This window comes from Bombyx mandarina, chromosome 28, assembly GCF_030267445.1.
Source record: "Bombyx mandarina strain Sakado chromosome 28, ASM3026744v2".
Classification (NCBI taxonomy): domain Eukaryota; kingdom Metazoa; phylum Arthropoda; class Insecta; order Lepidoptera; family Bombycidae; genus Bombyx; species Bombyx mandarina.
The window spans coordinates 2,850,329-2,875,247 of NC_143233.1; the positions used below are offsets into that span (position 1 = coordinate 2,850,329).

General features: G+C 44.0%; 1 protein-coding gene across 1 annotated transcript; it reads left to right on the forward strand.

Annotated features, from left to right (window-relative positions):
• Nucleotides 1–2,086: 2,086 nt before the first annotated feature.
• LOC114243352 (uncharacterized) lies at nt 2,087–24,361 on the forward strand. The gene is made up of 11 exons (XM_028174808.2): nt 2,087–2,918; nt 3,697–3,837; nt 5,290–5,673; nt 6,251–6,734; nt 7,641–7,806; nt 8,565–8,608; nt 9,737–9,838; nt 18,065–18,177; nt 19,596–19,691; nt 21,183–21,356; nt 22,137–24,361. Exons 1-11 carry the CDS (start codon nt 2,817–2,819, stop codon nt 22,431–22,433), a joined length of 2,103 nt encoding a protein of 700 aa, XP_028030609.2. The 5' UTR covers nt 2,087–2,816; the 3' UTR covers nt 22,434–24,361.
• Nucleotides 24,362–24,919: the final 558 nt, after the last annotated feature.

Sequence of the window (24,919 nt, forward strand, 5' to 3'; positions counted from 1 at the left end):
AGTAAACCTGGATTTAAAAAACTGCTAAATTCATATTATTTCCACTTCCTACATTAACGCTATTCCGAAGAGTCGTTCAAAAATAACTTAATGTTTGCAGGTGGACACTTTTTCAACTTGTCCCCTGTACAAGACGGTGCTCCTTTTTTTTACCCTCCATAATAGCTTGGTAACTTTTACGCTCGTTAATAGTTAGGTACCGACTTAATTAATCTATACAAGATCTTGCTCCTTATCTTTACGCTCCATATTAGCTTGGTAACTTTTATGCTCCTATACCGTTAATAGTTAGGTACCTACTTAATTAATAAAATTGACTGTAATAGGTGCCAGCAAAAACGAAAAGGACTAAAAAAAAGGGTTGTCGTCAAACCTATACTTTCATCTGACTTTAATTCTCGCTGTCGCATATTTGATTGACTATCAGTCTCATCCAGACCGAAAATATAAATTTTTAATGGTCTATTAGTCAGGATCACCTCACGAAGTTTATGGAAAGCAGTCGACGTCGCCTCAAACACCTCATTTCGGATCCTCCCGATATACTAACGGTGCTTTTAGGTACCTCAAGCACCGGTCATCGTTCTCGTCGAACCCGTCGCTTGCGACGAAGGGCTCGACGAGTAAATTAACCCTCAGACACAGCCCACTGAGTTTCTCGCCGGATCTTCTCAGTGGGTCGCGTTTCCGATCCGGTGGTAGATTCTGCGAAGCACGGCTCTTGCTAGGGTTCATGTTGGCAACGTCGTCAGATTTGAGCCCCGTGAGCTCACCTACTAGTTAAGGCTCCGCTGATATAGCCTCTCAAGGATATCAGCATAGGTAAAATAAAAGCGATATTAAGGGCATTGAAAACGAAACACGCAGAGGAAGTAGCATAATTGTTAATTTTAATAAAGTTGATTTTATGCAAATCTAATGTGTTATTTTTGTCTGTCATTTTATATCCATCTACTTACTTACTTACATAACATTGATAAATACAGGCCTAAAAATAGTTATTTTACGCATTGCCGGTGGATCAGCAGTATACAATAAGGTAATAGATAATCTATACTTAGGTATACCTATAAAAATGAATTGCTGTTCGTTAGTCTCGCTAAAACTCGAGAACGGCTGGACCGATTTGGCTAATTTTGGTCTTGAATTATTTGTGGAGGTCCAGAGAAGGTTTAAAGGGTAGATAAATATGAAAATACTCGGAATTAAATAAAAATAACAATTTTGTTTTTCCTTTGATGTGTACCCCCTCGAACGGATTCCTTTTGTTTGTCTTAAGTTTATTTCATACAAAAGTTTTTATTTATCGATTGAGGCACTACGAAGTCTGCCGGGTCAGCTAGTAATATTCATAATATTTCATACATTACCTAGGTATTGTATAGAATACCTGAATTATATAGATGTTCATTGTGATCAATTCAATCATTGAAACGTGAAAACATCAAACACCTTTATATTCATAATGTAAAGACTGAATATGTGGATTAATTAGTGTAAATTATAATAAATTAATTATATTACATAAATTATCAATTATATTTAATCAGCAATTACATATCTACTTTTCATCTATTAATTATTAAATAAAAATCATTATTCATTTCAATTATTATAAATTAATCTAAATGAAAATTGTCAATTATCTTTAATTATTAATTTTCGTCGTATCATCAATCGTATTAATTTGTAACATATATTAACAACTATTATCATTAATTTCGCAATTATTTTTAATTGTAAAAGAGTTATAAATATTAATTATCTATAGTTATAAATAACAATATTTATTAATCTCAATTACTACAAAATATAACTAAATTATCATAATTTTTTAATTAGGTAACATTAATTAACAATCATTTAAAATTTTCAATTATCTTAATTATTATTTATAAATTCTTTTTAATTAGCAATTATCTTTAAATTAAATAACAATATCATGAAATTCAAAATTTGTATACTAAAATAAAGCTTCGACAAAATAATACTCTCCTCCTTGCGTCGTCGTATTCCTCATTGCTGAGGGTCGTGACCACCCTTTTGTATCACCTTCGCACGCACGATCTTTCTCCATCCATTCTTGTTTCTGGCGGTGTGGAGGGCGTTGTGAATAATACTCTAGCCAAGGAAAAAGATTCGATCAAGTAAGATCTTCTATCCCAAAGCGATGCAGTTGGGGACGTTTGACCTCTAAATCTAGTATTTGTCTGTAAACTTTGTCAGGTATCAGCTGTAGAATTAAAAATGTGTTTTAACAATATTAATGACTTTTTGGCGGGAACGCGAGGAGTGAAGTAGTGTGATTTGTTTTATTTTGTCTATTTAGTGTTTCTTCGGGTTTAAATGTATAATAACGGTGGTTTATTAACTGTTTAATATCTGTGAAAGTGCACAAATGTGGAAAAATGAAAAAAAACCGCTGGACGTAACTTTTCGGGATCCTCCAAAAAGTCCACTGAAAAATTCTCAGTAAATGACCACGATTTTACTGAGATTATATTTCATCCCAGTTGATTAATGTCTCAAATTAATCATCTTCATTTCATTTTTCATAAAAATAAGAACATAAATTAAAATAAGACTTGGCCTAAAAGTCTTAGTTACCAAGTCATAAAATTCCTTTAAAAAAAACAATATTAGTCGGGCAACAATTTTACTGGTCGCGAATATTTAAATCAAATAATGACAAATTACTAAACTTACCTACTTTGCCAAAAAGAAGAAAACTGAAGGATAATGCGGGTAGTTATTAACATTAATTACGTTCGAGATGCTACACAAGATTCAACACGGTAATCGCTGTATCGTTGAAAATGGACGACCAACATAAATTTTCCGAAATATCCCTTCTTAATAAAAGCTATAGAAATCTTCAACAAATGGCTAAATCAATGCATTTACCGTCTAATGTTAAGGTAAATAAAACTTACTTCTACGATTATTATGTCAGTCCACTCTCTAACATAGTATAATATTCTTCGAAGTTTCAAGAACAACAGTAACTTGTACCTAATTACTAATTGAGATTATTCCGCATACAGTTCCTTAGGACTATTTTGCAGTAACAAAATATATCAGTAATTTCATACTTAGTCGGACTTACATGTATAAGTTTGTAGTAAAGAAATAATTACACAAATAATATTTGTTATTTATGTAGGTAATTGCAGTATGCATTTCGTAGTCTTATCGGGAATCATTTATTTGTTTCCCGACAATATTATTTTCCGCATTTTTATATTATTTACTTAGTAAATTACATCATTGATTTTCAGTCTGAATTTTTTTTTTTTTATTGCCCTTGTAGGCAGACGAGCATACGATCCACCTGATGGTGAGTGGTTACCGTCGCCCATGGACTTTAGCAATGCCAGGGGCAGAGCCAAGCAGCTGCCTACAAATTATACTTAATATATCACTTTCAACAAAGTTTCAAAAAAAACTTTCTAAACTATAAAATATTCAAATCAAGGAGCATCCAACTAACGCCATGAGTATTTCTAAGTATTTTTGCTAAAAGCTGTAATTTACAAGAATTGAGTAGATATCAAAAATCACATGCATTATTGGTATTATTTTATTTTCAAATTTTGATTTGCTCCCACTTTTTAACAAAGATTATTAGTAATTTTAATTGATGCTTTTGTCAAATTAAAACAAAATCTTTTTTATAACTTAAATATGTTGTTACAGAAAAAATACCTCATTGAATTGATAATAGCAAAAAAATTTAAAAGTTCAAATGAACTCAATGAGATCGTGCAACGCGTTAAACAGGAGAGAATTCAGCTCTCAAAAGCTAAAAAGGGAAAGATCAGAAAGAACTCTGTGCAGGTAAATTGAAGAGTGTTTTTTTTTTTATTCTATAAGAAACACTGTTCCAATGACACGTCCGCACTGCAGGGTATTGCTAAAGGTTTGTATCAACGGCCGTCTGGTGTAGTGGTAAGTGACATGGTCACTGCACAAGGGGGTCGCGGGTTCGAATCTCGCCAAGGGAAGATATTTGTATGATAAATATAAATGTCTTTTCCAGGGTTATGGATGTATATTAAATATGTATATGTGTATAATAAAAATCTTATATTTATTTCCGTTATCTGGTACCTGTAACACAAGTTCTTTACGAACTTATCACGGGACCAGTTAATGTGGCGTGACTGTTAGTAAATATTTATTTATTTGTATCATAGATGTGGATACAATATTTCTCATGTAAAAGCACAAAGTTTTATTGTGAATGTGAATGCTGATAAAACCTGCATTTGCTTTAATTACATTGCCATATCAATTCATAAAATGAAATGTTTTTACAAAATTTTCGTCAACATCAATGCATGCGATAGACTTGAAATTTGTACATGCATGAATGATAATTACAATGAATAAATTTAATTACTTAAACCTAGACCATGTTCATCAAGATATAAAAGGAAATTTTAATTTTTAATTCTGCTTGTTGTTTCATCATGTTTTTGTAGTTTCAAAACTACATTTTAAACTCACATTGTAATACTGGCTTTGCTAACCACTTCACACCAAATGGGCCTTGAGCTTGTTCACTATTCTAGACAATGAAAATGTTCTTTCTTTAGGAAGCATGTCTAGTAAGAAATAAAATAGAATTTTTAATTGGACATTAGCATCGTTAGCAGATTAAGCCAAGACCGATTAATCATAAATACTTACCATGACCTACCTTGATGACCATGACCTGATGTCAATATGTACACATTAAACCATCAGTACGCCCAGTATCTACACCGAAAGAATTTTCGAAAAAAAATCTCCCTCAATTCTTCAAAGAAACAAGATAAAAATGCATATTAAACAAAATTTCAAAAATATACAATGGTAGAAGTATAATTAAATGATGCAAGAAGTATTTTTTACTGGTGCATAATTAAAATTCCTAATTGTTGCACCAATCTGTGGACTTTAATTAATCTTTTATAATGGTAGAATAGGTAGATAGGGGAAACAATGACCGACCAAGATATTTTCCCTTGACACTGGACAAAAGCTTAACAATGTTGTAAAAAGCAAAAGTACATTAAAATATTGTAGTGGATAATATAAGTTATTAAATATCAGGAAAAGAAAACATAACATAGAGGTCAATTATTTTAATAATTAACAACTTGTATGCAATTATTTTGCCATTACCAATAAACAATGTATATATACCAAATCAAGTTTTGAACTCATAAACGAATTAAAGATATTGTTTGTGGGTCATCGAATTAGGGTGACCATTCAATAAAAAAATTATGTGATATTTTTCAGGGCGCAGAAATATCCTCGACCAGCAACAGTTCTCCACCAATCTCATCAACACCGAAACTCTTAAAACGAAGTCCGAATCGCAAAGCGGTAATGACTTACAGCAGGGAACATAATTCAATAGACCGTTTCAAATCCTCACCATCTATAAAGACCTTTCAAAGTGACCGAGTGCTACGCAGTTTCAGTAGACCGAATTACAGGATTTTCAACATGAACAACACAGTAATAGGCATAATTAAAGGTGAAAATGCTAAAGCAACAAGGATCAATATTGTCAGTCAAGATGGTAGACATCCAAAGTTCAATCTTACAGCTGTATTGAAAAGCACCTCTGATCCAAGTATGGATTCCAATAGTCAGATGATGCCGTTTTATTCTAATATGGTAAGAATTTCTATATAGTAACTTAGAATTCATTTAGTCAGTATGGGTACCTCAATCTCGTTTAGTATAGTAGAAAGTTATCTATATATATAAAAATGAATTGCTGTTCGTTAGTCTTGCTAAAACTCGAGAATGGCTGGACCGATTTGGCTAATTTTGGTCTTGAATTATTTGTGGAAGTCCAGAGAAGGTTTAAAAGGTAGATAAATATGAAAATGCTTGGAATTAAACAAAAATAACAATTTTGTTTTCCCTTTGATGTGTCCCCCGTCGGACGAATTCCTTTTGTTTGTTTTAAGTTTATTGTATACAAAAGTTTAGGTATTTTATTTATCGATTGAGGCACTACGAAGTCTGCCTGGTCAGCTAGTGCATAATAAAAAATTGTTACTTCAGTGCGCCATATATGGCACCAGTAACATACACAGCAGTCAAAGAGTTAATAAACTCGATAACCCTTTACTTTGTTTAAACAAATTTACTAACCCAATAGAGTCTACAGTGTACAGGTAACCAATAAATTCGATTATATTACACATTGTAAGTCTCATTCCTTGAAATTTGCATTTATTTACAGAGATCACCGCAACCAGGAAAAATGAAAAGAGCCAACAGTATTTCGGTTCTTAGCGGTCAGAGAACACCTCTATCGCCCACTGTCAATATCACGAGCAGAGATGGTAAAATGTCAAGATTAAATGCACTAGTTCAAAAGTCATTAACCCAAAAATGCGAGAAAGGATATAGATACACAGAAATGTCATTGGTAAAACGTAGTGATAACATGAAAATCGAACAATTATCATTGAACTGTGATGAGGTACAGACAGCAGAGAATTTTTATGATATCGATGCACTATTGGAAAATTCGGCAAGTCAGAGTGAGCTTACAAATATTGAGTACTATCAGAAAATTACAACGGAATCAAAAGATAATTTCTGTACTGAGATGCATAAAGGCTTGCCTCGGATCACAGAAGTGTTCAGCAAATTCAATAGTGATCAGCAGAAGAATTTGATGCAGCCTATTTACGTGCAAGTCAGTGAAGATTCGGAAAGAAGTACGTCATTCGAGAGATTATAATTGCTGTAGTCCATGTTTTGTAGCAAATCTTTTAAGAAGTCACAATTTGTCTCAACATAGTTTATTTTTATTTTTTATTGCTTAGATGAGTGGACGAGCTCACAGCCCACCTGGTGTTAAGTGGTTACTGGAGCCCATAGACATCTACAACGTAAATGCGCCATCCACCTTGAGATATAAGTTCTAAGATCTCAGTATAGTTACAACGGCTGCCCACCCTTCAAACCGAAACGCATTACTGCTTCACGGCAGAAATAGGCAGGGTGGTGGTACCCACCCGCGCGGACTCACAAGATGTCCTACCACCATGTCATCATAATGATGGTCTTCTGTAACCGGTTAATCAGATTACTGCAATAAATGATCTTAGTACCAATTTTGCTTAGGCCAATGAGCCTTTCAAGATCTTAAATTTTTTCAAGAAAGTTAAAATCTACAGTTACACAAGAGTTATGAGCTCCTAAATTATTGAAACAGGACAAGCTACAATATTCTAACTAAAGTTCGATATCTTTTAGAAATATTAGTATTCATAGATTCCGGGGTCTTGGGTGTAGCATCAAATTTTTTTGTAGGTACATATGTGGCGGGTAGCCATCATACAGCGCCAGATAGTTGACAGATGCCTGAAGCTGGCTTACGACATTTTCAAGATAAGCTTGCATATAAGGAGTAACCTAGGCTACTTATTTTAGACTAGCTTCGCCCCGCGGCATCACCCGCGATACGACAATACCCGCGGGTAACATCGCGGGACTCAGCTAGTTAAATAATAACACATAATAGAAACCAATTTCATTATTGTTGTTTCAAGGCTGATGTTCGTGAACTACAGCTAACACTGAAAATGCAATGAATATTATTGAATGTTTTTCAATTACAGCCACATCACCGATTTACACATCGGCAGTGAGTCAATCGGGCATATCTTTATTGGAGAACCTATACAATTTCAAGAACCAATTCATAACGAATCATCCCCTGAACCCGGTCCACAGTGCCACAGCTAAAACACAATGCGTGTTCAGTACACCTACAATAACCACCCCGTGAGTATACTCATTTTTAAACAGTCAGGCATGTGTCTGCAGCTATTTATATAGATGAGAGATCCGCTTGCTACTTCATATTACTCATTTTGCTTGTGGAAAAAGAACATGGCTTGTCTAGAATATATTTATGTATCTCTGATTTTCAATTTTATGTTCTCTTATTTATAATCGTTAGAGCCATTGCTGAGCTTTTAAGGAAATTCATAGTGAAAGATATTTATTTAAATACAAACATTAATTTTGAATACTTCAAGAATGAAATAAAAATGTTCAATTTTAATAAAACAATATAAGCAAAGCTGACAGACTACATAACATTGGGCTCAGACACCTGAGGCTCTTACTCCCTCTCATATAAGACTCTTCCATACTAGAGAAGCATCTTTACAAAATTAACGAGGGTCGAATATCCACTTTTCTGATTCTAGAAGATGTAGAAATGATGAATATACATATTATAATAGACATATTTGATGGCTGACTGTTCGGACAAAGTAAACGAAAAAACATCAATTATTTAGCCAATTATTTGCCACATCTCTAGCAATTATGTTAAGTTGCCAGTCTTCTCTGCATCTTCAAAAATCTTCCATAAGATTTAGAAACTTTACAGTTTGTTTCATTTTTAATACTTTAAAGTTTGTTTTTCATGATCACGATATGGCCTGACATTGTTTGTGACTTCAAAAGTGTTTTGTAATTGTTTTTCAATGTATGTTTGCACTAACCGCTTCGCTTGCACGACTGGCTTACAGCTCACAGCACCCCACTATCGCTGGCTACAAAGAGTTTTGCGCTTGTAAGTTTGTATTTATATAATACCTTGATTTTGTTTGCTTTTAAACTTCATCATCTGTTTCATTTCTGTCAAAATCCGTACAGTTGAGTTGTTAATAATAAGGTGGATATTTGATGGGTTAATACAAAAAAAAAACCATACTGTTTTGATTGTCAGTCTCGGATTATTGATATTGTCTCGGATTATTGATTGAACCTCAAGTATCCACCGTGTATTTAATATCGACGCTTGAAAGACAAACGTGACCAAGCGACAATAACTGCTTTGTACATAAATGATAGACAATAACCATATTCGATGCGCAAAAAATATATATTTCTAGGTCATTAAAATCATTTCAATCCTACAGCTATATTCGTTAAAATAGAATTTTTTTCAGATATTTCTCAGGTATATTTTATATTTATTTCAATTTTAAATTAGTCTACTGTAAAGTTCACGCAGTGTCGCTTAGTCACGTTTGCCCTTCAAGCGTCGATATCATTGTAAATAAATCAGACCCAAAATAAAACATACAGGGTGTAGCTAAACTCTCAGAAACTAAGGCAGATTGTATAGATCCTGATATTTATATTCCCTTAAGCCCAGCAAGCAATGTATCACGATAGAAATCAGCTTGTGGAGGTTGATGATCTAGAATAAACGCGAGGGTACCACTAGTAGGGTTCACCACGCTGCCTATTTCAGTAGCTAAACACTAACGGGTTTTGCATTTGAATGCTGATACAGTTATACTATACATTTGTGACTCAATCTCATACACAAGGTGTGATGGAATTCACGTAGTGATGACTATCACCTCAGCCTGTCCACTGATGACCATAGGCCGCTCCAATTGATGTCCAGTGCGGCCGGTCCGTTGCCATCTTCATACAACGAGACCCAGGGATTCTCAACAGGTCATCGGTTCATCTGGTAACTAACCATCCCACACTGAGCATGCCAGTGGGTGACGGCATTTAAGTCGCTGATTTCTATGGGCTCCGGTAACCATTTAACGTCAAAAAAGTTATTATCGTCCATCTTTCCTGATGCATTGAAGACAGTTAAATAATGTAAATATTAAGGCATGCCTAGCCATACGAATTGCTCTAACTCCTCAGGTGATACTAGTGCATTAATTTTCAGCTTACGATCGAGATAATGCATACCAGAATATATTGGAGCCGAGAATGCAAGAGAGAGACAACGCAACTTCATTCGCTGGAACGAATTTTGATTGTAATGAGGGTATGTTGATTTTATAAGTTTTGTTTTGACCTTGTATAATATCGTCCATCCAAATAATAACGGTAGGAAGCGGCTGGGCCTTACCCCTGGCATTGATGAAGTCCATGGGCGATGGTAACCACTCACCATCAGGTGGGCCGTATGCTCATCCGTCTACAAGGGCAATGAAAATAGTCTATATATGGTATAGTCGATATAAGTCTGTGCAAACTGCTTCTAGTAAATAAATAATTCATTCGATGAATAATGTTTGAGTTTCTCTGGTAGCTCACACACGCAGCTGAAAATGTACAACTCTGTAGCAATGGATTTAATAGTTAGTAAGATATTGTTTGCTTTGTTGTTTGTTTTTTATTTCCCGTGTAGACAGACGAGCATACGGCCCACCTGATTGTGAGTGGTTACCGTCGCCCATGGACTTCAGCAATGCCAGAGGCAGAGCCAAGCCGCTGCCTACCGCTTAATACTCTCCACAAGCCTCGTTTGAAGAAGGATAAGTCATAGTGCTCGGGAAGCACCTTGGAGGGAAACTAATTCCAAAGCCGGATGGTACATGGCAAAAAAGATCTTTGGAAACACACTGTGGATGAACGCAGTGGCTCCAGGTAGTACGGATGTACGGTGGTATAGATAGTATGTTGTTTTTGTTGTTGTTTTTTTTTAATAGCTTAGATGGGTGGACGAGCTCACAGCCCACCTGGTGTTAAGTGTTTACTGGAGCCCATAGACATCTACAACGTAAATGCGCTACCCACCTCGAGATACAAGTTTAAGGTCTCAGTATAGTTACAACGGCTGCCCCACCCTTCAAACCGAAACGCATTACTGCTTCACGACAGAAATTGGCAGGGGCGGTGGTACCTACCTTTTTTTTTTTTTTTTTTCCGGGCCGAGGGCCGAACCTCCTACGAGGTCCCCGCGCCTAGGGGGCGCGCGGGGTATGTGAGACTCTACGATCTGCAGGTGTTGAGAGCAGACCGCGGGCCCAAGGAATTTAGGGCCCACCCACTAAACGACTCCCCTGCACTCTTACACCCGGCGTCCGATCTCCGTCCGGGGTCAAAACCCGGTCAGAGTAGGGGGGTTCCCGCGGTCAACACTACAACCGGACACGCGGCGCCACCCCGAGGACGCCCGACCGACGGGTCGTCGAGGCGATAGTCGACGACCAACGACGTCAGTCTCCGCGGTACGGCGGCCCTTCAGGCCGCCCGGGCGATGCCGCTGGTGTTCCGGGATACCCCGCTGGGCCAGAACCAGCCTGCCGGGTCGGAACGCGATACACCGCCGACCGGGTTGCTCTTCCACAGTATGTTCGGCGACGACAGCGACGACGAAAATGCGGACCGCATCGCAGTCCGCAGCCGCCGACGCGTCGTCCCGTCCTCCTGGTGCCAGCGCGCTAGAGTGACGGTAGCGTGCGGCGCAGTCTCAGCCCCCTTAGGTCGCCCCGTGACCATCACCGGGAGGAGACTGCCTCCTCATAGGGGCCGGAGCTGGACAAACGCCCTCCTCCGACCCCCGGCTCGACGGCGGCGGCACGGCGCCGAGAGGGAGGAAGAGTTCTCCCTCTCCCGTTCCGCCGCCTCCTTCTGCGAGATGGTGGACTCGCAGAAGTCGAGCATCGCCTGCCAGGACTCATCGTTCCCGAGCATCGCAGCCACGACGGTCGGAAGCGACAAGTCCGGTCCTATTTTTGCAACGAGGACGCGGCGCTGCTCCGCGAAAGCGGGGCAGCACGCGAGCGTGTGCTCCGCCGTGTCCTCGTTGCAGCCACTGCAATGGTGGCACTTCGGCGTCGGCTCCCTCCGGGCGACGAGGTGCAGGTAGCGACCGAAACAGCCGTGTCCCGTGAGCACCTGCGTCGCTCGGAAGGTGAGACGTCCGCGGTCGCGATTCACCCAGTCCGAGAGGACCGGGCGGATCGCCTCGACGGTCCGTCGCCCGTAGGCGGGGTCCGCCAGGCGGCGAGACCACGCCTCGAGCACGGCACGCCGAGATTGAAGTTTCCGCGCTCGAACTTCCGCCGCGCCGGGACGCGGCTCCCCCCTGGAGCGGAGATCACATCGCCACGCGTAATCCGCAGCAAGCGCCTCCGCTTCCAGGTCCCAGGGAGGCGTCCCGGCGAGCACGCACGCCGCCTCGAACGAGACGGTGCGGTACCCACGAACCGCCCTGACCGCAATCGCACGCTGCGGACGTCGCAACGCTGCGACGTTGTCACGGGTCAGGGCGTGGCACCATACGGGCGCCCCGTACAGTGCCATTGACCGCACCACCCCCGTGTAGAGGCGGCGCACCACCATGTCGGGACCCCCGACGTTCGGCAACAGCCGACTCAGCGAGCCGGCGGCTGCCATCAGTCGGGGACCCAATCTTTCGAAGTGAGCACGGAAGCTCCAACGACCGTCAAGTACGAGGCCGAGGTACCGCAACCCGGTCGCCTCGATCTCGACGCGAACGCCTCCGATCACGAGGTGGGCCCCCTGAGGCGGCGCTCTCCGGGCCCCGTGGAACAACAGGGCCTGGGATTTATCGAACGCCACCTCCAGACCCAGCCTTCGGATCCTGCCGACGACGAAGGCCACCCCCGCGCAGGAAAGACGGGCAGACTCGCGCAAGTCCCTACCCCGGGCCACGACCAAGGTGTCGTCCGCGTAACAAACTACGCTTAGACCCGGGAGAGGAGCGCTAAGGGCACCCCGCAGGACCCAGTCGTAGCCGATGTTCCACAAGAGAGGGCCAAGGACCGACCCCTGTGGGACACCGCGCTCGACGGGGAAGCGGAGCACCGCCCCACCGTGCTCGGTGCACATGACCGACCTGTCCTCGAGGTAGGACCCGATCAGCCGACGGAGATACGCAGGGACGCCGTGATACTCCAGCGCCCCTGCGATCACCGACCAGGGCAGGGTGTTGAACGCATTGGCGATGTCCAGGGACACCGCCAGTGCAACCCCGCCCCGGCCGACAGCCTCATCAGAGAGGGCGCGCACGCGCATCACCGCGTCGATGGTCGAGCGGCCCTCCCTGAATCCGAACTGCTCCGTTGACAGATCGGGACCCACCCCCGCCAAGTGCTGGACGATGCGGGCGGCCACCACTCGCTCGAGCAGTTTTCCCGCCTCGTCCAGCAATACGATTGGACGGTACCCCGCAGGTGAGTCTGCAGGGCGTCCCTCCTTCCTCAGCAAAACAAGTCTGCCCGTCTTCCACTGTTTCGGAAACCGTCCCGACTCGAGGCAGGCTTCAAAGAGCCGCACGAGCCGGTCCCCAAGGGCACCGAAGGCCAAATCCCAGACCCGACCATGAACACCGTCAGGGCCGGGGGCCGCGTCCTTCCTCCGCATCCTCGACACGGCCGCACGAATCTCCTCCTCCGAGATGCTCGGAGGGACCACCTCAGCAGGGGCATCACCGCTCATATCACCCCGTGGCGGCGCGCCCATGGAGGGGGGCTCGAAGTCCCTCTCCATCCGCGGGAACAGTCCGGAGACAATCTCCCGCAGCTGCTGAGGCTGGAGACGCTCTGTCACCGGGAGCGCCCACGGCCGCAATTTCTTGCGGACCGTTTGGTACGGGCGCCCCCAGGGATCCTGGTCGAGCGTCTCTAGGAGCGTCTTCATGCTCTGAGACTTGGCCTCGCCGATGACCCGCCGCAGTGCCTCCTGCTTCTGACGGCAGTCGGCATGCAGGCGGGCCGCTACCTCCGCGAAGTCCGCATCGCGAAGGCGGCGACGGCGGTGGCGGGCGCTTCGGCGGCGCGCCCGCACGCACTCCTCTCGGAGGAGCGCGATCTCGGGCGTCCACCAATACGCACCACCACGTGGAGCGCGACCGCTGATCCGGGGCATCGAAGCATCGCAGACGCGACGCATTGTACCCCGGAACCAGTCGGCCTCCGACTCCACGTCCACTAGACGCGCGGGCATCGGCGCCCACGCGGCCACTGTGGCCGCCTCCACCGCGAGCACCTTGTTCAGGCGCTTCAGTGCCCATCGTGGGAATGATCGGGGAGCGCTACGCGGGAGCTCCTCCTCGCCGCGGGCGTCTTCAGCCGGCGCGTTCAACGAGCTGGAAGCAGAGAGCTCGAATCGGACAAACCGATGGTCCGAGAGCGTCTCCGCCCCCTCGAGGACACGCCAGCCAAGGATACGGCGCGCGGCGGATGAGGACGCAAACGAGACGTCCACGTGTGATTCCCCATTCCACCGCACGCAGGTCGCGACCGAACCTCTGTTCAAAAGACAGAGGCCGGTCGCGAAGGCCCACTCCGACAGGAACTCGCCGCGTGAGTCCGTGCGAGGGGAACCCCACGCCGTACATTTGGCGTTGAGGTCCCCCGCCAGTATCAACGGGCGAGACTCGAAGCGATGGATCAACGCCTCGAGCCCACCCAGAAACTGCTCGAACTCGGCGAGACTCCTGTTCGGAGAGAAGTACACCCCGATCACGACGGTTTCGTCGACCCTAACTACGACGTACCCGGGTCCCTTGGCCACCATACCAAGGGGGGGTAACGCCGCCGACTGTCGCATCACGATCGCCACAGAGCCATCGACATCTCCGGCCCAGGAATCCTCCCGGTCGGGAGGTACAAAGTATGGCTCCGCGACGATCGCGATGTCGATGAACCACTCCGCCATGGTGTGGACGAGGAGATCCTGCGCCCTGGCGGAGTGGTTCACATTCGCTTGGAGGAAGCGATGGACGTGACCCATTATTGAGGTGTCACATCCATCGCTCCCTCGTCTTCCGTCCCGCCTTGCGGCTCGACGGCCGCGGCGGGAACTGACGGGCCGGCTGCTTCACGTGCAGCCGGCTCTCTCTCTGCCTTTTTCTTCTCTTTTTTCCCGCCACGCCGCCTCTTTGTGGATGAGGGGGCGGAACAGCAGGCCGGGCCTCCAGCTCGATGATCGGCCCGCCGCTTCGCCGCGTCGCACAACACGCAGTGTGGCGTGGCGGCGCTGCAAGAGGCTGCCTTGTGCCCAGCCTGACCGCAACGGAAGCAAAGTCCGCTGCGATCCACAGCCGATGGGCACTTGGCGAGGCCGTGACCGGTGCCAAAACACCGGAGGCATCGCCATGGACGTGCCTCCTGCAACTGCACGTGGGCTATCACCCAGCCCACGCGCAGCCTCCCCGGCGAGTCGGCGGGCCGACCTTGTGGAGGCGTGGCCAAAAGAGTGGCCACCTGCACAGGGCAACGCGCCCACACAGTGAAAGATCCAGAGTAACAACTCCGAGGCTCCCCCACCTTCACTTGTGCGCGGGCGCAGTTGCCCTGCGACGCAATAGCGGCGGCCACTTCCTCCTTAGTGGCACATTCATCCAGGCCCGTCACTTTGACTTCCGCCATCTTGACAGGCCTATCTATGCGCACCACTTCCGGGTCCGGCAGAATTTCGCGAAGCCGGGCTGCCAGTCTGTCTGCGGCCGCGCCGGAGTCAGCACTAGGACATACCAACAGCCGAGCCCCGCTGGCCGTCTGCCGGACTCGGAGTCCCCCTTCCACACCTATGGCGTCAACGTCGACGCTACCGCGCGCCCGAGCCATCACCTCCCCATAGGTGAGGCCCTTTTCCTTGCCAGCCGGCAGCAGTTCTAATACGACCGCTGCCGACCGTGGGGCGCGCGGTTTCTTCACCTTGCGCCCTTTTCTCCCTCCCCCAGTCGTCGCTCGACCCATTGCTTGAGGGGAGGCGACCGCAGGGGTGGTTCGGGTGCTTGGCGCTGCAGCCTTCCTTCGCCCCCGCCTCACCACCGTGTTCCAGGCTTCATCCATGTTGGACGGAGCAGGAGGTAATGGGCGGGGCTGGGGGATCGGCGCCGTCTCAGCGGCATTCACGCCCCTCTCTCGCTTTTTGCGGCTTCTGCCAGGCCCCACCTTGGCAGGCTGGGGCGGGGCAGAAGCAGCGGCCTGGGGCGGGGCAGAAGCAGCGGCTTGGGGCCTCGTGGGCTGGGCGGGCGTTCGTCGTCCAGCGGGCTTAGCCGGTGCACGAGAGCTGCGCACCGTTCGTGTGGCGGGTGCCATACGCACCTTGGCTGCAGCCCCCGTGGGCGCTGGTACAACTGCGGTCGCTGTCGCATTTGTGGGCACAGGCCGCTCGTGCGCCAGTGGAGGCCTTGCGCGTTCCACCGTAAACGTGCGGGCCTCCATTATCGCGAGACACCTCTTTAATTCCTCTATCTCGCGGTCTTTATCCGTTGCTTCCTGCTGTGAGGGCACGGGTGGCGGAGAGGCCGAGCTGCCTTGGCATCCCACGACATCGTCAAGGACCACACGCATCCTGGCCATCTCCTCCCGCACCCGAGCACTCTCCGCACGAAGCTCCGCGTTTTCTACTTGGACGGAAGTGTATAGTGCCTGCAGTTGCTCCATTTGCAACCGCAGGCTAATCACTTCGTCCGTGCTTGTCCGTTTTAGGAGATCGTCCAGTCGTGTCTCCACGGCGGTGGCCACGCGGTTCAGGGCTTGCACATATGTGCCCTTCAACGAGCCCGATTTGGTCGCCACCGCGGAGACAATCTCCTTCGAGACTACGAATGTCCCCCGTGGATCCGTAGCCTCCATTTCTTTGACGAGGGAGCGGGATAGTCGCTCAACCTCACCTTCCCTCACATGAGCTGTATCTCTACGGCGGGAGGCACTGGTCCGCACCGGGGTGGTGACAACCGGTTCGCCGTAGGTCACCGTCAAATTTCGTGCAGGTCCGCATCCTATGGGGGGTAACGCCGTAGCATTCACCAGCCCTTCCTCGACTGCCAGGAACTTGGCAGGTGCGGGTTCCACCTCCGAGGACTCGGAGGGAGCGGGAGCCGCCGGTCGTTTGACCGACTTCCGCTTCCTTCGAGCTCTCGGGTCAGCCTGGTTCCGACTGACGAAAAGTCCGGCGCTGTCGTGGACGAAAAGTGGCGACTCCCGACCGCTTGACACGCAGCCCCTTGCGGAGCTTTGGGTCGAGCGCAGTGAGAGCGCACTGTCACAGCGCTCGGGGTGCACGAGTGGTATCCTCTCCCTTTCGCGGCTCGTGCTGCCGCCGCCTTCCTCTTGGCAATTGTTGCCCCCCCCAGAATACGAGGGGCAGCGTGCCTCCGATTGCTCAGAGGCACGGAGGGATTCTCCTCCCGCTGAGCGAGAGGTACCCTCCTGGGGTAATATCTGTTTGCAATTGTCCATTTTCATTTTTTTTTCCTTTGTTATTTAACCAGGGGTTTGGTCCCCTGGGATCGAGTGATGCCCTTGGGACTGAACTCCCTCCAGCCATTCATCCCTTCGCCAGGCATCGGAGCTTGGGATTGGGGTATTTTTTATAGAGGTTTACGTCCTCGCGACCCCGTGCCTTGCGGCAGCGGTCACCGCCCCCCACTCAGTGGGGATTACGGGTTGGCCGGTCGCCCACCGAATGCCCAGGGCAACTCGGTAGACCACCGCCCGACGCTCGAAACGAGCAACCACGGAGCCACGCCGGCGAACCGGTACCCCCCATATCTGAGGGGCGCTCCCCTGTAGCCGAAGCCGGGGACATGGCAACCAGCGGCCAGCAGTCACAGACATGCAACGCCGGCTCACTTCCACGACAACGGGGCACAGGGTGTCACCGCTCACGGCATGCCGGCAAACCGGTGCCATCGGAAGCTGCACTCTCCAGAAGGAGCACTCTTCACTTAGTGAAGAGTGTGGAGGGCGCCGACCTTCCGCTCCTCCTAGTGCTGATTTGGTCCGCGTCATCCGATCTCTTTCGTTGCAAAGCCTAGCTAAAATATCCTAATCCAAAACCTAAACCTTAACCTAATCCTAAACCTAGGACCTTAACCTATATCTAAACCTAATCCTAAACCTAGGACCTAAACCTAAGAATCCTTGCAACGAAAAAGATCGGACGATACCTCTGGGAATGTCGCCCAGAGGATCCCGTGATCCGCCACCTACGGACGCGCCCGGTGGAAGTCCAGCATCTCCCTCGCAGGCGAGACCCGCAGCACGCAATCATTGCGTGCTGCAGGTCCCGTCCAGATCCCGGGCGGTGGTACCTACCTGCGCGAACTCACAAGAGGTCCTACCACCAGTAAAATGCCTGCATGGCGCTAATTATATTTTTGTGCAATAGAGAATTTTTAATCAATCAATTAACATTTACAATTTCCTTGTAGTGAATTAGAACATTTGCTTGCTCTATAAAGATCTTTTTGGTGTTTTGATTTAATCATGATGTAATTTTACAGTACTTAGTTCGTCTGCGTCGTCTATTGAAACGCTGAGTTGTCAGGATATCGGAGCCAATGCTTCTATACCTGAAATGGTGGAGGACGCGTTGGAGCTCATCAGTCAGGACGGGGTAAGACCAATATAATAATTATTTTTCAGTACATATGAGTCGTCTATTATCAAAGGCGGCAATCTGTACATTTGGACAAAAATTTTTTATTGATATGTCAATACAGATTTATTTGAATATAATCGTCTCCTTCAAAGAATACGGTTCAAAACCTGCATTAAATAAAGGTTAATAGTTAACCTGTTATTTATCTAAGATGTCGTTCCGAAGAGTTTTGTGACTGCCAATGGAATACAAAGTCAATAATTCGTTTTTCTGATTTACCAATCATTGTCCAAAAGTCAGATTGCCGCCTTTGATAATAGTCGACTCATATATGTATAATGATATGAAATACTTGAGAATGAATAAACAATTAAAAACTTAATTCCGTTTTCTCTGTGATGTAATAAGAAAAAAACATTTAAAGGTTTTAATATCTTTTAAAATTAATATTTTAAAGCAGATTTAATAAATATAGTGTAATAAATTTATAAATATAATATATATTAAAAAAAAATACTTTCTTTTCACTGAATGACAGACAGATGAGTGATTCCGTCTAAGCTTTTTTTTAAGTAGTTTTTGACTTTTGTGAGTCCGTAATGTAACACGAATAAAAGGCGAGGGTCAATGACCGCACTAGGATGTTTTACATTACAAGCACGAAAACTATCCAATCGGAATAAAATATATTTAGAAGAAAAAAATTACTATTTACTAAAGCATAATAAATAAAAACATACCTAGCTAATAAAAGCATGCTGAGCCTTCGGAAATCAAATTAATAAAACCGATATTTACATAAGCAAATAAACAAATTTCTATTTATCTTAAGATATTAAGTTAGTACAGATAACTGTACTATTTTTGATTGGGTTAAAGTGAACGTGCTCACACAGCTTATTGGTACTGCCTGAAAGCTGTCATTCCTTTTTACACCTGATGTCCAAACCTCAATATAATTATATCAATCAATATAATATACTAAATCAGGGTATAATATACTAAACCGGTCGATCATGGCTATTAGTTCAGTCGATCGTGGCAAGACAAAAAAATATAAATACATAAAGCAGACTGCGCAACGTAATCACCAATTGCTGCACGCATCATCTTCATCTTGTATCATTTGTCAATGACCATTACGTCACATTATTTATCCCCTCTTCCACACAATAGTTCTCTTTTATTATATAATTTCAGTTTTTTTTTTTTAATAATAGAAAATATACTACATATTTGTGCACTGAACTATATACACTGTTTCGTTAAATTTCAAGAAATGTCGTTGGTAGATCGCAGTGTTTCGTCAGTAGACAGTAGACCTTGGTACTAATCAAGTTGGCCACTCCTGTACTAGATGAATTGTTGTATTAAGTTTTAATACCACTTAAAGTTTACTACTTTAGTTAACATTATAGTTGGATTTTTTCCAGGATTACATGGAGAGGATTGGTATGAATGACAAGATGTTTTGCCTGCTCTGCTCGTGGGCCGGACCCAAGTTCATGCTGGAGCATCACATTGAGAAGGTGAAACAGCTTATAAGCTTATCCTGTTACTATCATATGCTTAATATAAACGTAAATTACAATTATTTGCTAGGCTAATAATAAAAATCAATAAACATTTGTTATTTCGCAACACGCAATGGATGGCGAAGGTAAATGATTTTTTTAAGCACGATACATTGCGTGTCGTTTCATTTTTGTAATATAGTCCTGTCATGATCATAAATCTTACAGCCCAGGGTGGGCCTCTGTCTCTCCGGGCTGCTCTATTCAGGGATTTCTCATTTCAGTTCTTGATACTGATAACTTTGAGGTGCTGCTCTACGCAATCTAACCATCGAAGTATGGGCTTGATTTTTTATTGCTTAGATGGATGGACGAGCTTACAGCCCACCTTGTGCTAAGTGGTTACTGGAGCCCATAGACATCTACGACGTAAATGCGCCACCCACCGTGAGATATAAGTTCTAAGGTCAAGTTTGCGACATTGTCTTGGCAATATAGTCCTGTGAGTATGTGGTTTGTTATTTGTCCTTCGCATTTGAGGGATATTTTACTCCGAACATATAAAAGTCAAACACACCATTTCAATAACAACTATAATGTGTAAAATATTAAAATATAATATAAAGCAAAATTTGGAAGATACGAATTAAAACTAAAATTACGTTTTCACATTCAACTTAAATCGACGCGCGTGAATCTCGTAGCGTGACGTCACGGGACGCCTGCGCGTTCGGGAACTCCGATCGCATCCGATGACGCCCGAGTGTGACCGAATGTTGCACGCTACAAATATATATAAGAAATATTTGTTGTAAAACCAGGAGCCACTTTGAGAAGGCGGCACGACATGAGAACTCTTTTGTCGTGGCCGCTGGAAACTACATACCCGATCCTGTAGACCGAATGATAAACCGTCGACGTCGCCCAAAGCATGTCATTACGAATCCTCCCGATCCATTAACGATGCTTTTAGGTACCTCAAGCACCGGTAAATTAACCCTCAGACACAGCCCACTGAGTTCCTCGCCGGATCTTCTCAGTGGGTCGCGTTTCCGATCCGGTGATAGATTCTGCGAAGCACTGTTCTTGCTAGGGTTCGTGTTAGCAACGTCGTCAGGTTTGAGCCTCGTGAGCTCACCTTCTAGTTAAGGTTACGTTGAAATAGCCTCTCAGGGCTCTCAGCTTACGTAGGAAAGAAAAAGTGTGTATGTGTGCATGTCACACACGGTAGAAGTGAAACTTATAAATAAGATATAGATATACTGACTATCCCACTACACAAGAGCATACATATGGACAATGTTTAGTAGACGATAGTGGGGATGCTACGAAGAGTCTCCTAAAGAGGAGACCGAGAACGTCTAATGTGTTCTATCTCATTCTCTCGCCGGCTGAATCCTATACATTTATGTGTTTGTGTTTATGGGCTTATTTTTTCGTTTCCTTTCGTTTCATCGAGTTTGAAATCACAAAGATTCTAAAGAAGTTTCACTTCGAAACACCCAGGAGCACTCGTCGGAGATCCACAAGCGCGAGAGCGGCGAGTGGAACGTGACGTTCACGCTGGGCGGCGTGGCGCGGCGGCGCGCGTGGTCGTGCCGCGTCGTGCGACACCGCGCCGCGCTCTACGTCGTCAGCGCGCGCTACCGGGACCCGGACTGCTTCATGGCGACCCTGCACGTCAGTACACTGTATGCGCTGCTGAACGTGGCGTACACAACTTCAGATTTAGTTAGGAAGAAATCACTGATAGTCAAAAGATATCCGTTTATTATAATATACTTGGCTAGCAAATAACTAATTGAGGCCGTCAGCGCAAAAATGGCCTAAGCTTGCCATAGTAAGTATGGAAGCAGTTAGGTTTGAATTTTTGTAGTCATCGTGGCCTAACGGATAAGACGTCCGGCGCATTCGTGTTGAAGCGATGCACCGGTGTTCGAATCCTGCAGGCGGGTACCAATTTTTCTAATGAAATACGTACTCAACAAATGTTCACGATTGACTTCCACGGTGAAGGAATAACATCGTGTAATAAAAATGAAACCCGCAAAATTATAATTTGCGTAATTACTGGTGGTAGGACCTCTTATGAGTCCGCGCGGGTGGGTACCACCACCCTGCCTGTTTCTGCCGTGAAGCAGTAATGCGTTTCGATTTGAAGGGTGGGGCAAAAAAATTTTTTAATACGAAAAATGCAATTTTTTTTATTGCTTAGTTGGGTGAACAAGCTCACAGCCCGCCTGGTGTTAAGTGATTACCGGAGCCCATAGACATCTACAACGTAAATGTCGTCGCCCACCTTGAGATAAAAGTTCTAAGGTCTCAAGTATAGTTACAGCGGCTGCCCCACCCTTCAAACCGAAACGTCAGAAATAGGCAGGGCGGTGGTACCTACCCGTGCAGACTCACAAGAGGTCCTACTACCAGTAAATACCAGTATAGCCTGATCGTGTCTTTCAGACTCTGTCGACGGACGAGACCGCGACTAAGATTGCTAGAATGACAATATACAACAAGGTGACAGGGGAGCCCTACTCCTGGGAGGGCGCAGTCCCGCAGCTGGGTGAGGGAATGCCTTACGTTAACGACACGACCTGTCTAAAGCTTTCGCTCGCCGAAATGAACTTGTTCCCAAACAGCGCGAACTTGCGACTCATCAACCGCGAGCTTGTGGTCAAGTCTCCCGCCAAGGTGGTCGTCGGACAACCAGAGCTAAACGATATCCACATTATAGTGTTCGTCAAAATCATGCCGTAGTTCGTTTTGTTGTCGGCGATTAATTAGTTGCCCGGTATTGCCAGGTTACTGAACAGTGCAGTAAAATGTGGAGTGCAGTAAAATCTAATGGTATACGACACTAGTGTTTTTGTCGAGTTCAGAATTGGCCGGTCTAATTCTGAACAATCGTCGAGTTTTGATACAACTATAATTGAAACTTTTGTACTTAATGAACACTAAGTATCCATTTTTTTTATAATAAGTAAATTAACATGTTAAGTATATGTATCGAAGAACTACAAGTATATTTTGCTGTGACTACACGCCTTTTTTTATGTAATTATTAGTTGTTATTAAAAATGTAATTTAAAGACTTTTAAGATAACGGTCTTAAAGTTAGCCTTTCATTGGTCATTGCGATGAATATAAGATATCAAAAAAATTATGAAACACATTTTTTTTTGTTATTACCCAAATGTCTCGATCTCTAGGAAGACTGAATCGACAGAATTATGGAAGAATTTACTCAGCATTTACTAGTCTAGTTTAAAAAAAAACTGATTTTTAAGCGCGGTCTTAACCCCAGCCGATTCAGGGTTAAAACCCGTCTTATAAATTGTTTTTGTTAAGCATAGGGTAAGTTTACATAATTTGGTTTCCTTCGAGTGGTTTCCTTCCTAACTCGATGCGGTTTTTTCATTTTTGTAATGGACGTTTTTTTTGAAGCGTGTTAAATTTTATGTCAACTAAAAAGTTGCAAATTTTCAATTATGTGAAATTAGCGATTTTTCACTTGTAATTTTTTTTTGTTAGCGACTATTTAGTTGCTGGGTTTATTTGATTTTTAACTAACGTTAACCTTTCCTTTTTATGTCAGACCAATATCTTTATATTAAGTGGAATAAATCCCAGTTTTTGTTTATTAATCTTAATAAAACCAACTATTTAGTTACTTTGTACTACAACGTTTTTTTATATTAGTTTTTTTTTAAAACTGCTATTATTTTTTCAACTTCTTTTTTGGTCTACATTATATTATTATTTTTGAGGGTTTTATTATGATATAAATAATTAAGCAGACAACATGAGTGGAATCTCATTAAGACACTGATTTTTTGTTTCGAATGTAAGCCTTTTTAATTATGTATTATTAAGGTATAGAAATTTAATTATAGTTTCGAAATGTTTTAGTTTGATGTTGATTTTCTAAAAGATTTTTATGAATCCAAAGATCGAAATTAAGTGAACTCAGTTATTATTTTTAGAAGTTTGTTTTTTTGTTGAGCCTTAAATGTTGACTTTTATTTAGTTTTCAATTTTTTTTGTTAAATTTATGATTTTTTTTAGGACGTACCGATGTAACTCTTGTGCGGTTATTGAACCCAGAGTTTTGTGCGCTGTACATTGCGGGCTTGAATATTTAAATTACTACTAGAACAAATGGCATTTCTCGTGACTGGGGATTTATATCATTATACTTATAGATGACTATTAAATTTAGTTTCAATCACAGTTTCTTAATAGTAAAAAAAGTTTTTTGCTGCCGTCTTGAATTTGCAAATAAATACTTTTCCAAAATGTGGGCTGTAAGATTTTTTCCGCGCTTACCTTCATTAATATTTGTCTTTCCTAGATTATTTTTACAAACCAACGATTAGATTCAAACTATACATGTAATGGTTTTTGGGTAAATTATTATCATAAAATAATGAAACTTCAATCATGTTCAATTTAATGTATTGCCCAAGCCCACTCAGTCATCTGGTGAATCTGCCAAATACATCGCATTAAGAACTGTAATAATACACCCTTTTACATATCGTCTTAAAGTTGATTATCGTGTGTTCCTTAGATTTTGTAAATGCTATTGATTAAAGTAACATTTTCTGGTGCACATTTAGAAGAAATTACGTTAAATACTTTTAAGTGAAGACTACCCTGTGGTTGTTTAATAAAAAATTGAATCAGACCGAGTTTTCTTTAGTTATATCAAGGTTCAATGAGCTTTGGATATCATTCGGCCTATTTATCCATGCTGTGAAATAGTAACGGAATATGGTGTGTGTAGAGCGTGGACTGTATTTTGGACTGGTCGCTTCAATAGAGATATATTCAGAGCGAAGGTCATTTTTGTTTTCTCTAAGGTACAACACGTGTACGTACGACCAGAATTTTTGTTGTCACACTAACTGTGTTGCCACACTTATTAGTGTGTTCCCACATTCAAAAACAATCATACAAAACTTAATGTTTAGAATTGCCTTAAACATATTATGGAGTGTAGAGATATATTAAGTATGGTATGGGATAAAAGTAAAACGGCGCGGTCTTTGTTTTATGAAAAGAGTCCGTCGTAACGCGACTAACCAGGGCGGCGCCACCGCAGCTAGTGGTGTAGTTTCAAAAGATATCGCCAATAGCGTAATTAAAAATTTCAACGTTCCAAACTTTACTGACAACTGGTAGATTAATATCGCACCGCTTGTTAAGTTAGGGCTGTTTTTGTAGGTTTTCGAATTGTAATT